General features: G+C 51.4%; 1 protein-coding gene across 1 annotated transcript in view; it reads right to left on the bottom strand.

Annotated features, from left to right (window-relative positions):
- The window catches only part of DRGX (dorsal root ganglia homeobox), a 30008-nt gene extending 10140 nt beyond the window's left edge, over window positions 1-19868 (bottom strand). Inside the window, exons 1-5 of the mRNA XM_065894866.1 lie at window positions 19835-19868; window positions 14961-15058; window positions 13991-14092; window positions 10889-11067; window positions 10692-10804 (exon numbers count right to left, since the gene is read on the bottom strand). Coding sequence (XP_065750938.1) covers window positions 10692-10804; window positions 10889-11067; window positions 13991-14092; window positions 14961-15058; window positions 19835-19868 — 526 coding nt within the window. The remainder of the gene's footprint in view (window positions 1-10691; window positions 10805-10888; window positions 11068-13990; window positions 14093-14960; window positions 15059-19834) is intronic.
- Window positions 19869-22595: the final 2727 nt, after the last annotated feature.

Genomic DNA, 22595 nt, shown 5'->3' with positions numbered 1-22595 from the left:
TTCCCCAAACACCTGCACCTTCAGAAATAAGCCAGGAGCCCCTGCAAGGCTGTGCTGCTTTCCTAAAGCCGCACACACACCGCGGACCTCAGGCTGAGAGCCTCTCCCATTGAGGAGTGAACGCCTATAGGAAGCGGGATCCTCTGCCCCAGAAATCCAAACCCAGACCCTAATCAGATCCCAAGTGATCTCTTGGCCTCATCCTCATAACCCTACCGGGCACTTGGATGTGCCGGCACAGATACACACGCTACAGACCACAGGCAATATTGGGTATGGCCATGACGACCCTCATGTTACAGATGAGGAGACTGGGGTCTCCCCTAAGTTGGCCTTATAAAGGGAAGGAGGCAGTGAAGGGCCATGGCTGGTCTGACTCCAGAGCCTGGGCTCATCTTGAGGCCACACCATCCTCTCCAAGGACCGTGGCTCCATCCAGCCTCACACTTTGTCCCTTCCTCAAACAGCCAGCCTCAGTGCCTTTGCTCATGCTCTTCTGTCAGATGCCTGGAGTGCCCACACCCACTGGTCAGCTCCTACAGCTCCTTCAAGCCCAACTCAAGCATTTCCTCTGGAAAACCTTCCTCATTCCTACAGAGAAAGAGTTCCTCCCTCCTCTGGGCTTCCCCCACACCTTGCATGCCCCTGTTGGCCTCTATGAGGGCACGTGACGGTGTCACAAGTGTCTCCCTCCCCAAGCCCACGCCCAGTCTTGAGCCCCTTAGGGTAGGGTTGTATCTAATTCATCAAAGGATGCTCAGCCCCCCATTCAGAGACTGACAAAGTAGGGTGCTCAGTGGGTACTGAATGAAGAACAGAAGTCTCCAGCAGTTTCTGGGGCCCAGCAAGTGGTCCGCAGTACAGGGCCAAGGCCAGTAGACTGGGGTCTCCTAAGTGAGGCAGGTCTCCCAGGGCCAGAACAGCATGACTTTCTTTCCTTCTTTCCCCAAACATCACTACCTTTTACTCGGCACCAGACCAGACCCTGTGTAAGGGGCAGAGGTAAGTGGCTTGGAAAGATCTAGAGGTGAGTCAGATAAGGCCAGTGCCCTTAAAGTTCTTATAGTCAGGATTGGGAAGTTGGGTGTGTTCAAAAATAAACATCCCAACTCATGTCATGAGGCCAGAGTATCCTCAATACCTATAGAGTCAGTCTCTACAGAGGGCCTTCAATGAACCACTCTCCCAGTATTCACACCGGTGTGCAGTTCCCTCCACCTAGGTCTGGGCTGGCTCTGTGAGCAGCTTTAATCAATAGAATACAGCAGAAGTGACACTGTGTCTGTTCTAAGTGTACGTCTTAACAAGACCTGGCATCTTCTGCTTTTACATTCTCAGGATCCAACCTCCACCCAACTGCCACCATGGGGAGAGAGAGAGAAAGAGAGAGAGTGCTTCCAGCCTCCCAGCATCCCTGCCAAGGCACCAAGCACAGAAGTGATGCCATCTTGTATGTATCAGCCCCAGCTGCCATCTGACTGCAACCTCATGAGACGCCCCAGGCAAAAGCAGCAGCAGAACCGCCCGGCTGAGCCCAGCCAGTCCTTGGAATCAGGAGAGATAATAAAACAGCTGGGCAGTTCTGCTGCTGCTTTTATTATACTAAGTTGGGGGGTAAAGTAAAACAATACTGAAGCCTGGAATGGAGATTATAAGAAAAAGAAAATTATGAGCCAATTTCTTCATGATCATAGATGAAAATACCCTAAACAAAATGGCAGCCAATCCAGCTATATATAGAAAGGATAACATGTCACATCTGATTTGGGTTTATTCCAGGAATGCCCAGTCGGTTTAACATTAAACAATCAGTGTAATTTACTGTATCAATATATTGAGAAAGAAAAATCACGTGATTGTCTCAACAGCAGCAGAAAAAGTATTCGATGAGATTCAACATCCACTTATATTCATGATTTTTTAAATAATAATTAAAATACAACTCTCAGAAAACTAGGGCAAGAGAAAAATATCTTCACTTGATAAAGGGTATCTTAAAAATAAAAAGGCAGACAGCAAACACGATTGTGAAACTGTGAGAGCTTCCCCCTGAGATCAAGAATAGGGCATAAGCCAAGGATCAGTCACAAAGACCAGATATTGTAGGATTCCATTCAATGAGACATCCACAATGGCAATAGCAGAATGTCCACAATCTATAGAGACAGAAATATTAGTGGTAACCTGGGGCAGGGAGGGTTGGGGGAAATGGGGACTGACTGCTAATAGGTCTAGGGTGATGAAAATTTTCTAAGGTCGATTGTAGTGATGGTTTCCCAACTCTTGACTACACTAAAAATCACTGAGTTGTACATTTTAATGGATGAATGGTATGGTATGTGAATTGTATTTCAATAAATCTGTTATTGAAAAAAAAAAGACAAGGATGCCTATTATCACCACTTCTATTCAATACTGTACTAGAGGTTATGGCCAGCACAGCCAGACAAAAAAAAAAAAAAAAAAAGAGAAATAGGGCTTCCCTGGTGGCGCAGTGGTTGAGAGTCCGCCTGATGATGCAGGGGACATGGGTTCGTGCCCCAGTCCGGGAGGATCCCACATGCCGCGGAGCGGCTGGGCCCGTGCGTGGGCCATGGCCGCTGAGCCTGTGCATCTGGAGCCTGTGCTCCGCAGCGGGAGAGGCCGCGGCAGTGAGAGGCCCATGTACCGCCAAAAAAAAGAGAGAAATAAAAACTATAGTCTGCCCTTCTGTATCCACAGGTTTCGCATCCCCAGATTCAACCAACCAATTGAAATCGATCCACCAGTTGCTTGAATCCAGGGATATGAAACCCATGGATATGGAGGGCCAACTGCATTCATTATACTACCACATTTTATATAAGGGACTCAGGATGGGTGGGTTTTGGTATGGGGGGTCGCGGAGGTCGCCCTGGAGTCAATCCCCCTCGGATACCCAGGGATGACTGTATAAGGATTGGAAAGGGAGAGGCAAACCGTCTTTATCGGCAGATGATCTAAGCATGTACACAGAATATCGTTAAGAATTGACAGCTAAACCTAATTACATGGATAAATCTCCCAAACATAATGCCGAGTTAAAGTAGCCAGGCACAAAAAATACAAGCTGTATGATTCCATTTATATGTATACACATGTACAGTTCAAAAAAGTTCAGACTAGACAGTAGCGTTTCTGAATGCCTACGCAGTTGGTCGGCAAAGCTGCGTTACCATAAGAGTCAGCATAGTGGTTTCCTTTAGGGGGAAGAAAAGTGACATTAGTAGAAAGGGGCACAGGGATTCGGGGGCTTCTGGGATGCAGGCATAGTTCCAAAGGAAGGGTAGCACATGGGTGCTGAAAATCATTCATTAAGTTCTAGATGCATGTTTTCTGAGTTTTTAATTAACATATTTCATAATAAAACAATTTTAATTGTTTATTAAGATTGTGATTTTTTTTCTTTAATCACAGCACAGGAAAAAGTGATTAAGAGAATTAGGGGGAAAATGTTTTCAGGTGACTTGAAGGAGGAAAAGGCTGCCTCCGGCTCTGAGTTTAGCCCTGGTGGGCAAATGTTCATTGGCCAATAAAGCCCTTCCAGTCTCAGACTCTGGACACTTTATCCTGGCCTGGAAGCCCAAGGGCCAATGCCAACGCGAAGCAGGGAGGGCACACTCTTGGGTAACTAAGAGGCCCTGCTCTCAAGAAGGACATGACCAGACCCTTTCCCAGCACTGGACACCCTGCCCCTCGCCTGCCTGCTCGTCGTCACACGCATGATGCAGGCCCAGGACTGCTACTCTGATCGCTAGCATTGACTGAGCACCCACTGCGTGTCAGGACATCTCCGTCAGTCCTCACGGCTTCCGAGGCCTGCATGGATGGAGCTCCGCTATGGAGGTGGGACCAGGTGTGTGTGCCTCCAGACTCCTCCCTGCCTGGGCCTCATGTGGGACCACAGGAGCCATCTGGCCTCGCCAGGAGCCGATGGAAGGTCAGCCGTGATGCCCCGCCCAGCTGGGGAGAGTGGCTGTGACTCCCCGGCATGAGCACGGACTGAGTTATGAAAGCTCTCCCCTGGCAGCCGTAATGAATTTCCACCTCACACCCAGCTCTCCGAATCACAGGTTAGAGGCAGCTGGGCCAAGTGCACCAGGGAGAAGGCCTCCGCTGACTGTGGCCCGTTCTGTGGCCAGCACTTCCCCGGAACAAGCCCAAGTGCTTCCCTCGGCCATTAATAACTTCCTCTGCATTAATAAATTGTGAACAGGAGGCTGGCCATTAAGACAGTGCAGGAAAGCTCTTTGTGTTGCAAAGGCTTTTTCTCTGGACACCCATTATTGTTATGCAAACCCTGACTTCATGGGGTAGGGTCCCACTGCCTTTTTATTTTTAAGTTTCCGTGGGACATTCAATCAAGAAACACACTGACTGCATGCCTGGCCAGGATGCGCCCTCTCTGACCACCCCAGAGTACAAAGCACATCACTGGCTGCATGAAGCCCCAGGGAGGGAATGGATGCCCTGACCAGCAAATCCTACCAGGGACGGGAAGGAGCTCCCATCACAGCCGGAAATCAGAACAATGAGGGGTTACGAGGAAAAGGTGAGTGTCAGCAGCGATACAGTTCAGAAAAATGGGAGAAGTTTGGGAGAAAAGACATTTCAGTTGGTCTTTTAAAGATGAGTGGGACCCAGTGACTTGAAAATGAGAGTGGAGGAATCTGATTAATAATAACGGTGTTGACTCACACCTCCCACTGGTCCAACTCACTCTCTCTCCATTTGGTCCTATAAATCCAGTCCTGTGATGGTCAAGATCCCCAATTTACAGATGAAGAAGCAGAAGTAGAGATTCCCAGTACTTGACTCAAGACTTACATGGCCAGAGAATGGAAGAATGAGGATTCACACGAGGCAGGACATCCAGAGCCCTTGCTCAACGCTGCTGTGCTAGTTCACTGCTTGATAATTAAAGGATAATTAAAGGAGGAAATTTCCACAAGTGCCTGGTTTTCAGTTACCTGGCTCTGTCGCTGGTGGGCAGTTTTCTGGCCCCCTCTGATGGGCACAGCCCAATGCCCATCCACATCTCCCTGCCCAGCAGAGCGTGGAGGCAAGTCTGCCACACCTCTGCATATAGACGCTCTGCTCACCCAGCCACCCCAAAGGGGTCATAACCTCCTGTCCTTCAAGGGCGCCAGCCCCACCTCCCACCCTTCCCAGGCTCCCGATTGCTTGAGCAGCCTTGCTGACCTAGCCAGACCCATCCCTCTGTGAACACCCCCATCCACGCGCCCCAACACTGAACCTGCTGAATAGGTGTCCCCAGGGCTCCAGCCCCAGAGCTGCATCTCAGCCACCTGCCCAAGCCTGGGGACCTGGCAGCGGAGCACAGTCCCCAGCACAGGATGTGGCAGAAGGCGAAGCTCTGGAAGGCCTCTGCCCTCACCCCTTGGCCTGAGGCAGAACTGCCGAGCCAGCTCAGTGCGCGCTGTGGCAGTTCTGAGCTGTGCGGATTTTCCAAAGCCGGGGTCGTTTCCAGCCTCACCTTGGTTTCCCTAGCTCTCGAGCTGCTTCCGAATCCCAGGCCCCTGCCTTCAACAGGTGTCTCCAGGGAATGAAAATTAGGGCCTCTAATTTCCTAAGAAAACCATAATCTGCTACTGACTTCTCAGTCTGGGTGCTAAAGCTCAGCGGCTGAGTGACCTGTTCCTCCTCACCTTTTCTGGGCCACTTCCCCCACAATCTAAAAATAAAAAAGCAGAGAGTCTAGATCCACCAGCACGTTCTGGGCCACGGTCATGGAGCTGCCAGGGCCCAGCCCACCCGGCCGTTCACATTGGAGGCAGGGCTTGATGACACCCCACAGCTCTGTGCTCTGGGAGTCCAGTTTCTTGGGCATCCCCCCCCCAGCACATTCCCTCTATATCCAGCACCCCGATCTGCCCCTGCTTGCCCTTTTCCTCCCCCCAGTGCCACCTGCTCCAGGAGCTGATAGCCAATATTCCAAGAATGCCCTTGTTTTCAGGGCACATTCAAAGCCAAAATGTTTCCAGGGAAGTGAATTCAACAACTACTTAGAGGACCTAAGGAGTTCAAGGACCGGTAATCAAAGGAATTCAGCAAACCGTACCTCAACAACCCCCAGGCTCCCCTACAAACACACGTGGAGGCTCTCTCAATGTTTCCCTGGAAGAGACTTCACATCTGTCACAACAACACCTAGAACCGAAAGACCAGGACCCCCAACTCAGAGTCCCTCGACTTGTAACTCTATAGAATGCTCTGCAGGCAGTTGGCTCTGGGACCACTCGCTGGGAGGCTCCATGTGCCCGCAGGGAGAACCGATCCTGCCTGGGCACTGGGAGCCCGGATTCCCCTCACACCCAGGCCGGGTGCTGGTGTAGCACAGCTCAGCCTTGGCTTGGATCCTCAAGCCCTGGTCTGGAGTCTCAGGGCTGGAGTCTCGGGATCGACACCGACAGTGCTGTCTGGGGCAGGGCCAGAATAGTGGTGGCCTCTCCAGGACACCTGCTGTCTTTAGTCCAGGACCATATGATCCCACTAGGACCACAAAGCCTGGGGAAGGAAACCTGAACACTGGTTTGAGTCCAGAAGCTGAAATTCACTTTGATTCTTTCTTGATGATTTGCAAGTTGCCTCAGGCCTGGAGAAGTGGGCCGGGATCTCTGGGCTGGAAGGAGCTGCAGCGCTCAGCTCACAATGGTTCTGGGCTCTGGGTGAGTCCAGATTCTTCCCCCAGGGCTCATGACCAGTGGACCGCCAGCTGTCCTCACTTGCCAGGCAGAAGCAGGGTGGGGGTCAAAAGCCCCTACCAACAGGTGCCCACCCAGAGGAATGAATGAATAAATCATGCCCGGAGGAAAGAGCACACCAGGATCCTGTGGAGATCGGCCTAGATCTCAAAGGGGAGACCTCGCTGATATGAGTGACCTGTGAGTAAGTGGCTTTCCCTCCAGGAACCTCAGCTTCTCGTTTGTAAAAAGATGGACGGGTATGGAAGCCCAGGTGTGTGCCTTCTAGCACACACGTGTGTGAAGCTCCTCACAGCTTGCTGAGGGGGCCCCCTGGTTGGCCAGAGGCCCCTGGAAGTAGAGCTCAGGCCACCAACTCTGCCAGCACCTGGCCGCCCAGCCACCTCTGGGGGTGAACTCAGGAAAGGGAGGCGAGGTCACAGCCCAGAGGCCCGGGCACTGAGCCAGGCCTAGAAAATTGGGATTGCTCCTCTCTTGGGCCTAAACTGGGCCATGCACTTAACTTCTGTAGCTGGGGAACCCTCGGAGAAGAAGACGTAGGCTGTAGGAATCTGCAAGATGTAGGCCTCAAACCACTTAACAAATGTTCCAGAAAACAATCGAGAGTTGAATCCCGGGGCACCCAGAACCTGACTTGCAGGTACACGCTTGTTACCCCAGATTCTGAGGCAGAGGCAGGTCCCCCAAGCGCATCTCCAAGGACGGCCGAGCCCACCTGGACTGGAGCGAGGCTGTGCTGTCACCTCACAGGGTCAGGAGCTCTTAGAATGCAAAGATACCCCAACCAACGCCAGCTGTTATCGCAGAGCCATCCCAGCTCCACTGACCTGCTGTGCAGCTCTGGAGCCTCCCTGATACATCGTTTACTACTCTCCTCTACCGTGAGAAATAAACGGGACCACACGTGAGACCACCGGGCAGAGGACAGAAAAGGTTTTCAATAATCACTCATTTCCCTCCCTTTCCAACACCACTTAGCTTGCCGGAGACTAAAAATCCAGCTGCTCAGAGGGGCCAGACAGCAAGGGCCTTGGTGGGTAAAGGGGTCAGGATGAGCTACAGGAGGGGAACTTTGCCGGGGGAGGCCTGAGGAGGAGCTACGAATGCAGGGAGAAGAACACAGAAAGCAGAGATGGGAGGGGTGGAGAAGTGCCCCCCACAGAAAGGCAGTCCGCAGGCTGGTCTGACCAATGATGCGCCCATTTGGCCCAAAGACTTGGAGGTCGCATTTCAAAGATGGGACTACTTCGGGCTTCCCTGGTGGCACAGTTGTTGAGAGTCCGCCTGCCGATGCCGGGGACGCGGGTTCGTGCCCCGGTCTGGGAAGATCCCACATGCCGCCGAGTGGCTGGGCCCGTGAGCCATGGCCGCTGAGCCTGCTCGTCCGGAGCCAAAAGATGGGACTATTTCAAATAAAAATCCAGATTTACAGCTCCTGAAATTTCAATAGTTCTGGCAAGGTAGGGTCCACAGACCCACTTGGCCACCATCAGCTGACGTGAGCAGTAGCTGACCCTGGAATGGGCAAATGCTCCCCAGCCCACCTCTGCCGAATCTCAGGGAGCCCCTTAGCGTGCTCCTCGCATAACTGCTTCTGACGTAGAGAAACGTGCCTTTTCCCCACTCCTTTCTCACAAGTGGGAGAATGACGTATAGACCAAGACGGCTGCGTATCTGGAGGAGCAAATACAAAGCCCACACATACTCGCTTCACTTATCGCCTGCCCGGCTCTGGAACTATCCGAGTGTGTCACCTGCCCCAGCACACCTCGTGTCCCTGATCGTAGCCAGGAAGACCTTCCAGTGGGGATGTGCAAGCTTCCCGAGCAAGTGCCACCACAAGGCACAAAGACGTTCCCTGGTTTGGCGAGCACACTATGATTTCCATCACTTCTGCCGAATCCTGACACCCCAATGCCCCATCCCTCCATCAAAGGAAAGTCTGTTTCCAGCGAAGCAGGCACAGGTCAGGCCCCAAGGGAAGTGCTGGGGTTGGGGGAGTACATACGAGTAAAGGCAGAAGAGGAGAATGACAGATTTACCTGCCCCTCCCACCAGCCCTGCTTCCTTCTGCTCTGTCCTCTGTCTCCCTCTTATCAGTGCCTTCAGCCTCTCGGTGGCAGGCAGGCACTCCCACCCTCCCTGCCAGCAGCCTGGCCCTCTCTCCACTCGTTCAGCCACCTCAGGCCTCCACCAGGGCCTGGGCTTTACCCCAGACCCCTCCGAACTGCCCCAGCGAAGAGACGTGGGATTCACCTTCAACTCATGTGGCTGGAGTGGGGCAAGCAGAGAACATTGATAAAAGAGACGGTTACTCTCAGGAACTCAGTTGGGCCTCACCGAAGCAGAGAGGATTTCATAGATGGACACAGGATTGCTCTTCTGCCCAGAGCAGCTCCTTGAATGATACCCAAGTCCCAGTGGTAATCTCCTTCTGGAAGCCCCTTCCAGTTGGGACCCCATCTTCACAGTGCCCCCTCAGCCTATTGTGTCTGTGAATACGTCCCAAGGCCACTCTGTGGCAGGGGGCTCTACTTGGTCCCTGGAGCACACAGACCCTGGAGCTGAAGGGAGCACTATCAGGGCACGAGGTGCAGAGCTGGATGGAGCTGAACCCCATCAACCCATGCCGGCCATCTGAGCACGGCGACTTGCCCAGCTGCCTGGACCACTCAGAAGTGTCTCCAGGCCTCAGGGTCCCTCCTCCTACAGTGGAAAATCCAAATGCAGGAGTGCGGCATCCAAGGCCTGCAAGCTCTGGCCCCTCCACCTTACCTCTGGGCACTCTCCTGTGGGCACCCAACATACCAGCCATTCTCCAGACAAGCCTGGTTCTTCTCCCTGCGCCTGGCACTCTGCACGTGTTGTTCCCTGTGCGTAGAATACCTTTCTCTCCCTTCGGAGATTCCCTAGAGAGGCTCCATCATGCCCTTATTCAGGCTCCAGAAACTACATTTGCAATGCAGATTGCCAGTGTGCGTGTGCGTGTGTGTGTGTGTGTGCACGCACGGCCGTGTGCAGACGCACGTGCGAGACCAACCTGCAGGAGGGGGAACCTCTCGAGGGCAGAAGACCCCAGACCCTAAAGCAGAGCACACAGGAAACATCCTAGGGGGGGCCTCTCCCACTGCCTATTATGGGGAAAAAGCCTACAGCCCGCACCTGCACCCCCATCTCCCAGACCGGCTGTGACGGACAAACCCCAACACTAACACTCACTGCCCCAGATGAACTCTGGGGCCCAGCCCTGCTCCCGGCCAGCACAGCTGCTTGGTCTCCTCACAGGAAGAGTGAGTTTGGGGCCAAGAATTGAAAGACACTGGATGGACCCATTCATCCAGTAGGGTTGACCCAGAAACCCCCAAAGGACAGCCCCACCAGAGTCCTTCTCTCTGGGCCTGACAAAAATGCCCCAAATGGTTTCCATCCTTCAGACAACCACAGCCTTTGAGAAGACAGCAAATCTTAGAAAACCACAAATCCTAACCCCTGACATCAGGAGGCCCCAGGGAAGGCAGGTGGGGAGGCTGCACATATGGGGAGGGTCCTCACGAGCTGGGACAACGGTCCATCGCAGGCCTCACCCACGAGCTGCAAGCTAGCACCTAAAACTGGTACCGACAGGAGGCAACAGTCAGTGAACATGCAATGGCCCTTCTGAAACAGCCCTCTCTCAACCAACTCCGCAGCTGGTGCGGTGAGATGACATTCACCCTCACTCTCAGGCCATGTAGAAAGCAAACAAGATAGCATGTGTGGAAACAGATGCTGTTCATGACCCTGGCTGTGATAGACAGAAGGAGAAAAGGAGCTACACCAGCCCCAGGTGCAAGGATGGGCCCGCCCAAGAAAACAGAAGAGGCAAACCATCTCCATGATCCCCTTGGAGGCGCTGCAGGCAGGCAGAGCCCCCGCCCCGCACCAGCAGGCAGCAGAGCCCAAACTCACCTTTCAGGGAAGCAACGTGTGACAGGGCCTGGGCGTACGTGGCCGTATTCAGGAGGGTCCCCGGCAAGCAAGAGGGGAAGAAAGGCCCTGTGGGACCGACAGTTCGCCCCAGGCTGGCAGTGAAGGAAAATGACACACTGAGTTCCCAATCCTGGGTGCCCGCCAGCCCTCCAGGCCCTGGGTTCAGCCAGCCTCACCTCTGCTGGGCCTCCAGGACCTCCTTCTTGCTCCGGGCCTGGTCCCCAGGGGGCGGGGAGTTGATATTCCTCACAGGCGGTGGCGTCACTTCTGCCATGGGCTCCTTGGCTCCTGGCTCCTGGTCCGAGGCCCCTCTCTCCGTTTTCCTCCATTTGGCTCTTCGGTTCTGGAACCAAACCTGAGTCCCCGAAGGAAGCACACACCCAACAGAGGCAGAAAATCAGACAGAAGGAGGCAACCAGAACCTAAACCCAGGTGCCTGGTCCCCGTGCCCCCGGCTCACGGCTCCCCTGCAGTAGGTGTGCGGGAACACAGCCTCCTCTCTCTAAAGATCTAGCAAAGCAGTGCCCTCCGAATTGCAGCTTCAGACTCATGGGTGGGTCAGAAAACCAGAGTCGAAGGTGTGACAGGCATTTTTGAATGAGTGTGAAATCATGGAAAGTATCCAAATGCACTGCCCACAGTAAGGGTCAAAGTACTATCTTGTGGAAATTCTCAGTGTATGCAAGTACACTTATTTGATGTGAAATGTGTTTCCTGAGGGGAGAGGGGGGATTCATCATCAAAGCAGTTTGTAAAACACTGCCCTGGGGTTTCCTCATCAAAAAAATACTCATTCTCTCATCCAGCAGGTTTGGCCGGAGTGTGTCCGGCCTCATACGTGTGATTTAACACTGACGCATCACGGCAAGTTCATGACCATCAGCACAGCGCATCCACTAGGAACACTGACTCTGGAGTCAGTCCTGCTTGAGAATTCTGGACCCCGGTGAATCTGGTTTAGAATCCACTGCAATCCTTTAAGGCAGGTAGTTCTACTACCCCCACTTTACAGATGAGAAAACTAAGCACAGACAGTTTAATTAACTTGCCTGAGGTCATCCAAGTGCTAAGTGGCAGATCTACAATTTGAAGCCCAGTGGCTTGGCTGGGTACCATAATCCAAATTGTCTGAGAGTAATAATAACAGCCACCCCCAAGCATCGTTAGGAAATTTAATGGAGCTGCATGCAAAATACTAAGCACAGTGCGTGGCACACAGCAATCAATCACTCGGTGAATATTAGCTAGTGTTATTATCTCCACCATCCTCAGGTTGGGAGGCAGCTTGTGATTCACCTGCTCTGAGTGCCTTCTTAGAGGCGGGTGTGGGATTCTTTAAGCCTTAGAGACCAAGATTGCATTTACAGGACAGACTCAGGGCAGTCACGCAGCCTGGGCCCAAGGTGTTCCCAGAGGTCAGTGAAATCCTGCAACTAAACCTCTTCCCCCTCTCTCCTGGAAGATAATTCCTGGCTTTAAAAAAAAAAAAAAAAGGGCTTGTCTAGACCTCCCTCCTATTCCCCTGGGCATCCTCTCCTCCTTGCCTGTCAGCAGACTGGCCCAGGAGAGAGTCTCGGTCTCCAGGCTCACCCCACCTCCAAATTTTCATTCTCCTTTAACTGGGTTTCTTTCTTTCTTTTTAATCTAGTTGGTTTTTTAATTGCATATATCAGCAACCACTGAATAATGATTTTATCTATATTCTAAATTTAGGGCAGTTAAATGCAAAGCAAAATGCAGACACTTTCTGGCGTCTTAATTGAATGAAGGTCACAGCTATAACAACATTTAATTGAGCTATTTTTCATTATCATATTTTAATGACTTTGCACTGACAGTTCGCCTGCTTCTGAGGCAAGAGCATGATGGAGTCGTTTATTTCCCTATTTAGTTATTGTTTGACAACATCAGCTTCGATTAAGACCCTGCTTTATAGAACATTAATCATATTTGAATGAGCAAGGGGTATAAATGTAAACACATCTCCCTTCCCGCCACCAAAGCCGTGTCCCCGCATGGAGTCTCACTAAACAAATGCTTCACAGCCATTGTCTGTTTGCATAATAGCCAACAACAGCCCGAACAACAAGTCCCAGCTTTAATTGTCACCACCCCTATCTCACCCTTGCACCTTTCAGGGAGAAGTTATGATCTTCCACTTCTGAATGCTCAGTAATTGTGCCATTTATCTCAATTTGCAGTTCAGTCTTTAGGCAGCTATTGGCAAGCTGGCATTAAAAAAAGAAAGGATGAACGGCGTCCTGGCCAAAGGAGATTTTCATTTCCAAATAATAATCAGTTTAATTTGCCCACATATGACCAATGATTCATGTCCAGATTTAATAATCAGGATCACATAATCTGATTATAGGGGAAATAATTTGTTTACAACCCCCAATTTACTGTTCAGAATTCCATTATCTCTCTTCAGCCATAGGTTTTTAAGAGATACTAACATGACCCAGGGGAACCGAAAGCAAACTATTATATTTCCTACAATTAGATCTTTGCATAGTCTTAACCCCAAGCCCCTACATAAAAAAGAACAGAAACAGCATGGAGGAAACCCCATAAATAAAATGAATATAAAATTGTGCTCAAAGAATAGCTCGCCCGGAGAGGCGCTGCCGCGAATCTGTTCCTCCTGCGTTTGGGCACATCTGCTGGGCTCCACGGGTTTGTGCACTTAAACGTAATCACCGTGTAGCTTCTAAAAAGAAATCCTGCCTAGAGACGGTCACCACGGGCCACGCTCGGCTCTGAGGCAGCCCTTTTGCTGCTGCCGTTTAAAGATTTTTAAATTGCCCATGTTCTTCGGACCACTTCGCTGAAAGAGTCCGCGAGCTGGGGAAAAGTTAGACATGATGCAATTTCTGGAAAGCAGATCCTACTCTGTTCTCACACGAAAACACAGTTCTCTGCAATTGACCGGCCTTACCCCAGAGCGGTCAGAGCTGCTTTGAGAATAGCATCTCAGCTCTTTTTTTTTTTTTCCAAAGCAAGGAAATGGATGTGCATTGATGTAATTTAGTACCTTAGAGACGCGGACAAATTAGTGTAGAACATTATCACTAGTTAATTATGAATGACCGATTAATCAACCTGATCTAATATTCCACATTATGTTGATGTTATTAAAGTGCGTCATGAAAATGACAGATAGTCTTCATTTGCTTTCTTTGGCCAAATGTGCACTCTGCAGTCATGATGTCAAAAAAAAAAAAAAAAGTTTGCCAGTTTTAATATGAGAGAGTTAAATAATTAAAAAGAAGGTTTACCTGCACTCTGGCTTCTGTGAGGTTGATTTTCATGGCTAGCTCTTCTCTGGTGAAGACATCAGGGTAGTGTGTTTGGGCAAAAACTGCCTCCAGAGCTTCCAGCTGGTAAAAGGAAAAAAAAATATTTACTGGTGAGAGGATGTGGCTAGGTGAGAGGAAGCAGATGCATATTTCAAATTTGCTATGTGTGGTGAGGAAGTAGTTTCACAGATCAAGTAGGGGAAGAGAGGGAGAAAAATGCTCTTTGAAAAGATCCCACAGAATTAAAATTTCAACCGCGGAAGACTTGGGAGCTAAGACTTACTAACAACCTCAGTGCTACCCCAAGAGGTAGAAATAAGAGAGGCACAAACATCTGAATGCATTTACATTTAAAGCTCAACCCACGCAGCTTTCATTATAGAGCTTGGAAGAACAGAATCAACTTGCAGAAGCCCTCACTGGGTCAGTCCCACAGAAACTGCCTAGGGTTTCTGCTCCAGTGTGCTCTGGGAGACAAACGGATCTAAGGGAGGAGCCGCGGCCCTGGAAAGACAATATCAAGGTTCCAGTTGTAGCCCTTCCTCTTATGGATGACAATACCTTCTACAAATCAGTCAACCTCTTGGGCCCCGGTTTTCTCATTTATCTACTGGGGATGAGAACACCTGACCTGCCTTCCTCAGAAGGTTATTTCGAAGTTGAAATGATGTTGCTGTATTGCTGATGTGGAAACGTTCCCCAAACTATCAACTTGAGACAAAGGGGCGCCGTCATCATTGCCTCTTCACTGACTATCTGGGATCATAACGTCACAGTCCTCTGCCCTCTCCCCAGACAGATTCCTTGACACATGAATTGTTCAAGAAAACAGAAAGATCCAGTTAACAGGATCAGTTGGCTTTATTTTAAAAGACAAAGAAGAGCTGCTCAAACTCTGATTAATTTGGAGGCAGGAAGTGGATGGCTCTCAGGAGGGGAACATCATTACCTGCTGAAGAGTGAACGTGGTCCGGTTCCGGCGCTGTTTTCTCCGCAGAAACCCATCATCGAAATCTCCTGTAGAGTGGTTGCCAAAGGGTGCAGTGCCTGCAGGGAGCAAACTGGATCAGCCTGAGCACAGGGCCCCCCAGTCTTCGCACTGAGCCCCTGCCATGCACACTCCCTCAGTGACCCATCCCACCCAGACGGAGTCCTGTCTGTCCTAAAGCATCTTTCTCTGCTCCTGTTATTAAGGCTCCCTCTTTTTCACTCTCTCATGCTTTCTCTCTCTCCCAGTAATCTCTGACTTTAGGCCTAACTATGCCTATTTCATAGGGTGGGTGGAGACCTTACTCCCCTAGACAGCCAAGTCCACTTGTGAAATTCTAGACTCTGAGCCAGGAAGGGTTACTAACTTGAGATGGAGCCTTCATCGGCCCTCTGACTCCCAGCTGCCTGCACCTCTGTCCAATGTGCCTTCAGCTCATCCCTTCTACCTCTGATCCTTTAATAAAAGCCTCTACGTTTCCCTTTTGCTCACTTGTTATTTTACTTTCCCTTGTTTCTACAACAATAAGAATTAAAGGCTGGGGATAGGGGAGGAATGAAATCACCAAGAGCTTTTCCCAGCACTTTTCTCCTAGAACTTCAGGACACGAGGAGGTAGGAAGTTTATAAATGAATATTAATACTGTTGGTCACAGCTCATGAGCACTCCAGTGGATCTGTTATATAGATGTCAATTAACGAGAAATCTGCACCAATAGCGACTGTCCTGAATTCCAAGCAGACTTAAACAGGAGCCTCTGGCCAGGCTCATAAAAGACCCACTACTCCCACTTCCGTGAAAAGAAAGGCATCCACAGTCCTCCCTGCCAGCTTCCAAAGCTCGGATTAAGCCACAACAGAGTTTGGCCCCAAATGTGCATTCAGATCATTTTCCAAATGTGCACCATTTACTTGACAGTCCACCGTTTACTTGGCTTTTTAGGAAAACAAATGAGCAAGTTCCCATTAGCCAGTGAACGCTGTACCTGCCATGGGCTCCGGTCTCAGAATCATTGCATGTTCGCCATTAGGAGCTGGCTAGTGACACTGCCCAGGCATCATCCCTCCGAAGGACCTCAGTCCCAAAGAAGCAAGGTCCTTCGGCTTTTTAAAATTCTATCTGCTAAATGGAGTCCCTCCTACTTATTATTCAACTCCCCAGTGCACATCCTTGGTCACAAGACCTCCACTCTCTGGTGAAGACTTCTCCCTCCACCATCCCATCCAAATTGCTTCCTTCCTCAAAATCCTAGTTACAAATATTTCTCTCCAGCTCATTGGGAACTTCAAAGAGACAGCCTCAAAGCGGTCTTATTTCCATTATTTTGTGGGAAACCAAACAGTTTCCTTTTAAAACAAAGCACTTGACTGGTGAGGATGAAATGCGAGCTCTGAGGCTCTCAAATCACAATCAGCCTCACAAACTTCTACCTGCTTGTCCCAAATTGTTTCACAAAGTGTACATATAATATCTTTAAGTGAAACACTGCATGTCAAACTGGATCCTAAAAAAAGCTGACAGTTCATCAAATTAATAAGAACAACGATTGACAACCTAATAGAAAAGAGGAAATTATGAGAACAGGCTTCTTACTTAAGAATAAATAGAACGGTTGATAATGTTATGAAAATGTTAAACCTTGCAATAATTAAACAAAACATTTTTGCCAAAAAAATAAGCTGTACAGTTATACCCAGTACAGTTAAAAGCATAACGAATTGTACACACTATTCACCATTTGTAGGAGCATGAATTTGTGCAGCCTTATTAGAGGGTAATTTGACAACATCCACCAAAAAGTTTAAGTGCACATACAGGTATGTAGTCTATGAATATACTTTAAAAGTGTGCCAAAATGGAGCGAGAATATTGTTCCTGGTAACATGGTAACAGGAAAAAAAAAAAGGAAACAACCAAAGTGCACAGTTGTAGGCACCTTCTGAACAATATATAATGGAATACTACACAGCTATTTAAAAGAAGCCAGTCAGGCTTCCCTGGTGGCGCAGTGGTTGAGAATCTGCCTGCCAATGCAGGGGATACGGGTTCGAGCCCTGGTCTAGGAAGATCCCACATGCCGCGGAGCAACTGGGCCCATGAGCCACAGCTACTGAGCCTGCGCGTCTGGAGCCTGTGCTCCGCAACAAGAGAGGCCGTGACAGTGAGAGGCCTGCGTGCTGCGATGAAGAGTGGCCTCTGCTCGCCGCAACTAGAGAAAGCCCTCGCACAGAAATGAAGACCCAACACAGCCAAAAAAATAAATAAATAAATTTATAAAAAAAAAAAGAAAGAAAAAGAATCTGCCTGCCAGTGCAGGGGACATGGGTTCGATCCCTGGCCCGGGAAGATCCCACATGCCGTGGAGCAACTAAGCCCACGTGTCACAACTACTGAGCCCGTGCACCAGGCTCCGCAACGAAAGAAGCCACCACAAGGAGAAGCCCGCGCACCACAACGAAGAGTAGCCCCCACTCACCACAACTAGAGAAAGCCCACGCACAGCAACGAAGACCCAACAAAGCCAAAGATAAAAACAAACAAGTAAATAAATTTATTTTAAAAATAAATTTAAAAAACAATAAAAGAAGCCAGTAGATCTGCATACATTGACACGGAAAAATCGCCAGAATCTGTATTATAAAGTGAAAAAAGGAAAGTCCTGAATGATGTGCCAGTATGATCTCAGCACAAATAAGGCATAACATATAAAGGAAAAATACATAAATGAGGGTAAACGCAGGTGATAGCATGTTTTTCTTGAAGGAATCACAAGAAACCAACCATAGGGAGTATCTTTAGAAAAAGAGGTAGAGAAGGAGGATTTACTTTTCAGTGTGTAAGTTTCTGTTCTATTTGAATTTCCTAAGCAGGTAGACGTAATACTTTCTAGTTTAATATCAGCAAAATTATCTGAGAAGGGAGATTATGAGCCATGCTTTGCTTTCTCTTATATGCCTCTCTAGATTAATAAAAAATTACAATTAAAAAGATGATAGGCAATAATGAGAAGTCAGGTTCCAAGGATCTGTCCTCAGCCTTTCCATCGGCAGCAGGTCACCTCCCCCCACAGCAATACTAAACTAAAATAAAACACCTGTTTCTGTAAAACTGCCTTTGAAGCACATCTGCAGAGGAATAAAAAAGTTCTTAAAGACCCATCTCCTTTTCTTCTGGTCACAGCAATCAGAATAAGCGTTGAGGTGGGATGTGCCCCAGGTGTGGGAAGGAAAGGTGAGCTAAGCCGAGCTGAGGGCAGCAAGCAGCTCCGTGTGCTGGGGCCACGACAGGCTGGCCAGGGCTCTCCCCAGGTGACTTCTGCAACCTACCCTGCAGACTGGGCTTTCCCCTTCAGTCGCCCAGGCAGCCCACCATCTGCTAAATGCCCACACCTCAACCTTCCCACTTTAACTGGAAGAGTGGGCTGCCGAGAATCAATCAGTCCAAACCTGAGGTTCAGAGATGCAGAAAAGGTGTGTCCACTGCACAAGCAGAGGATCTCCCTGCAGTCCTAGGTGTCAGGGGGTGAACCTCTCAGACCTTTATAAAGCCCATCCGCATGGGTCATTGGAAGTAAAAGGAGGTGAAATGCAGCCAAGTGTCTGCCCTTCCCTTCTTAGGAATGCTGATCGGGCTGGCAGGGCTTGAACCCTGGTGTTCATTAGCCTCCTTTAGAAAATGCTACTGAACTTTTAAAAGCTTCCATGGGAAAAACAAAACAAACTTTCTGAAATCCCTGTGTGCACTGGCCAGCTGAGGCCGGCTACTGCTCAAGGTAACCGGGGCAAAGTGAAGGAGCGTACTCTGATGTTTCAGGTCCCCCCAGTGTCTCACCACCTTCTGCCCTGCCCCGTGCCTTTCTCGATTTCTTCCCCTCCAAAATTCACTCACTGCCCACCCCCACCCCCCAAAGGAGTAGGTTGCCAAAGCCAAGTCCTGGTACTGCTCCCAGTTATAGAAGTCCTAGTAGCCCATGGCTGAGACTACTGGTCTGAGGAAGGCGCTGTTAAAGGGCCAGAGTGTGTGGCTTTGCATTTGCCTGATACATAGAAATCCCCTTCTTGTATGGAGGGCCCACCCTCGGGGAGCCCCCAAGACCAGGAATCCAAGCTATTTCCTTCTCACCAACCTACCCCCGCCTGACAACCCAGTGCAGAGACCACACCAAGGATCCTGAAGCGAAATTTCTTCTAAGAACTGGAGACCCTTAAACACCCAAACCCTGGTCATGGGCTGGCCCTGGGAGTGGGAAGTGGTTAGCATCTGAGGTCAGAAACCCAGTGAGTCACAGAGGAGCAGCCATGCCAGGGCACTTCTGGAAGTGGTGAGCAGGGCCCCCCTGCTCCTGAGGGCCACATTGGCCTGGCCAAGCAAGATGGCCTTGGGCAGGGAGTGAGAGCAGCCTGGCAGCGGGGGTTCCTGCTCATGTCTGGCCCAGGACCCTGTGGCTCACCTAGTCCACTGCCGCTTATCGGGATGTTTGCAAAACACCGTGAAAGATTGATGCGGCCCCCTGGGCAGGGGAGCCCAGATTAGAGGCGTGACACCAGCATCTGTGCTGGGAGGATCCGCTGGTCCTGGCAGCGCTCATAGCCCGGGGGCCAACCCGCCCAGGCCCCGGGGGGGGGGGGGGGGGGGGGAGGTAGGAGGCAGGTGGCAACGGGGCGGAAGGCTGGAGCCGGATGTGGGGATAGGGCCAAAGGCGCCTCTACCCACCTCCAGCGGCTGCGCCCCTCGCTGAGCAGGGACCCAACCACCAACCAGCCCCAGCCGCTGCTATGGCCCTTTCTGGCCGGCGCCGGCCTTTTGGAGCGGCTCCTGGCACGGCGCTTACTCACCCTCTAGCTGTGGCGGACAGTGGAAATAAAACATCGCCGACGGCCGGATCGACCTGACGGCCAGGACTCGGGAGGGTGACTGCGGGACCGACAAGACACGCGTAGATCTGGCCTGGCTGCAAAGCAAACAGCGACAGAGCCTGAGTCTCCCTCTGCCTTCGCCCCCGCCCGGCCCTGGAGTGCCCCGGGCGCTCCTTTCATGGAAAACCCCCTCCCAATGCCTTCAGCCCACTCTGGGGACTGGAGGGGAGGTGGCAGCGCCGTCGCAAGCCGGAGACCCCGTGGGACAGCCCTTCCGTTCGGGTCCACCACCCGGACAGACGTCCCCCCACCTCGGCCCCAACACCAAGCCCACGCAGTCTGGTTCCCGGCTCTCAGGGGTCCCCGCCACAATCCCTGCACCCAGGACAACGCAGCCGAGTCCGGCGAGCGCGCCAGGCCATCTGCGCGAAAGGCAGCCCCCACCAGGAAGGCGGCCGAGCCCCAGGGCCAGGCGCGCAGGGCTCGGTGTGTGGGTCGGGAGCCGCGCGTACCTCGGCGGGCGGCGGGCGAGGAAGGCCGGAGCGTGACCGCCTCTGGTCCGCTTGCCCGGCTCGACTGGATACGGGCGGGGCTCCGCGCGGCTGGCGCCCGCAGGACCAGAAAAGTGACTCGGGAAGTGGCCAGATGTCTTGCTATCTGTCTACAGCGCGCGCCGCCGCTCAGCACTCGCCTTTATAATCTCACGCGTAATTGGCCTTAATCTGATTATTTCCAGCGCTGTCTACAGCGAGTAACTTGGATAGGTCTACTGGGCCTTACAAATGGCCCACGTGGTGTAAAAAAAAAAAAAAAAAAAAAAAAATCCGTCATTTCTCAGCAAACATCAGGAATGTTTTTCCTCTTTTCTTTTAAAAGAAGGTTGAAACAATCACCACTACCACCATCCGCCAAAAAGCATTATTTTCTGAACACTCCACCCCACGCCCACCCCAAGTTCCCTCTGACTCAAACCTTCTTTCTCGGGGAGAGCTTGGTTTTAAGCTCCCCTCGTCAGGCCTGGTGACTCCTGGGCTGCAGATGACAAAGCGCTGCTAATTGTCGCCACCGGATGGGTTTTGGGGGGACTCTTTGCACATGGCTTCCCTTTCCAAGCGACCGTATAAAAGGAAAGTTTGATTTTGTTCTCAGCAAGGGGTCCCAGAATTTATGTTCGCTTCTCCATGCAAATGATATGCGGTGGGACCCTTCGCAATTACTTTTAAAATGCATCCGAGGCAGAAGCTCAGCGGAGAGACCGCCCTTCCCTCTGCCTGGGTGAAAATTAAACTCTAAAGTACCGGGCTGAAATTTTCAAGTCAGGGGTGCGGGATTGGATCAAATCACATAAACTGCAAAAAAAAGCAAGTCTAATGGCACATAATTGGTTCTGTAATAGCATTACACCAGGATAATAGCCCGTTACGGCCCCCTGAACTATTAAGTGCTTCCCTGGCGGAAAGCCTTTATGATATTAAAGGGGGAATATAATGATATTTTGGTTATTAAATGCGTGTAATTAATTTATGCACCACTGAAAATAAAGTTGGTATGATGACCCACTCAAGATGCATCAGAAGGTGCAAGTCAGACAACTGTTGATAAGTTCTGGTGTCTGTGTTCCGTCTAGACTGCTGATTTTATTTTGGGACGATGGCTTCTTGGACAGACTACATAAATTGAATATTTTATAAACATTCTAATGCTGCGTTCAGGAGCCCTGGAGAGGCGGTGGGTCGGGTCCCTGCACCGCCTGGGATCCAGCCTTGATCTTAGAGATACGTTGAGTTGGAAACAAAAGGCCTGGCAGGGCCACACGTGGACACCCGCCCCGAAAGAGGCGCATGGAGCTGGAGGGCAGATTACTGGGGCCCTGACCGGCCCGTGGACGCCCCTCCGAAAACCGCCAGGAGGAAGATGCAGCACGGCTCCTGCAGAGGCAAGTCGGGGCCGGTGCACTTCAGCGGCCCCTCCTGGGCTCAGCCCGCCCAGGCGCGGAAAGTCGACCCAGTCACGCGGAAGGAACCGCTGGAAACGCCGGCTGGGTTCAGAGCGGAAAGATCCCGCTGCGCCAGCTCCTCCAGGGCCACCGACGCCGCGAGTCCAGGTGACCCGCCGGCGGGGAGCACGCATGCTGGTCTGGGCGGCGGGCGCGGTAACAGGCAGGGCCGGCGGGCCATTTCCACTTCATCCGGAAAGGGATGGAGCCCTGAGAACCGACCCTATTTCAACCCAGGCCAGGAAGCTCGGCGCGCTCTCTCTCCCTGTCTCTCTCAGTGCACCCTTGCTCTCTGGATCTCTTTTCAAGAGCCCGAGTCTCCCCTTGCGCGCTTGGGTTTGCCAAAAGCCCCCTCAAACTTCCACCTGCCCTAGGCGGCGTCCCCTCTCCTGCAAGAGCCCCGCGCGCTCCGGAGCCTAGTGCCTGCGAAGCGGGGTGAGGAAGACATCCAGGCGGGCCCGGCCAAGATGCTCCAAGGAGCACCTGAGTATCTGTACGGGAACTCAAGGCACCAGGCGCCCAGCGCCGCGTTGGCCCCAGAAACCAATGAGGTCCAAACCCCAGTTTCAGCTCCCCATCCCTGACATCCGCCGAAGCAGTTTCTTGGCAAGGCCCAGAGATGTCCCGGGGGCTGGACAGGCTTGTTCTGGGTCGGCAGGCAGCGCGCTCCCAGAGCCTCCCGGTCAGTCAGGACCCTGGACAGCGGCACCTGTTCCTCCTGGGCTGCAGAGGGAAGAGACCAGT

Source organism: Phocoena phocoena, chromosome 16, assembly GCF_963924675.1.
Source record: "Phocoena phocoena chromosome 16, mPhoPho1.1, whole genome shotgun sequence".
Taxonomy (NCBI): Eukaryota; Metazoa; Chordata; class Mammalia; order Artiodactyla; family Phocoenidae; genus Phocoena; species Phocoena phocoena.
The sequence above is the reverse complement of the archived record's forward strand: the minus strand, read 5'-3'. Positions and strand labels throughout refer to the sequence as shown.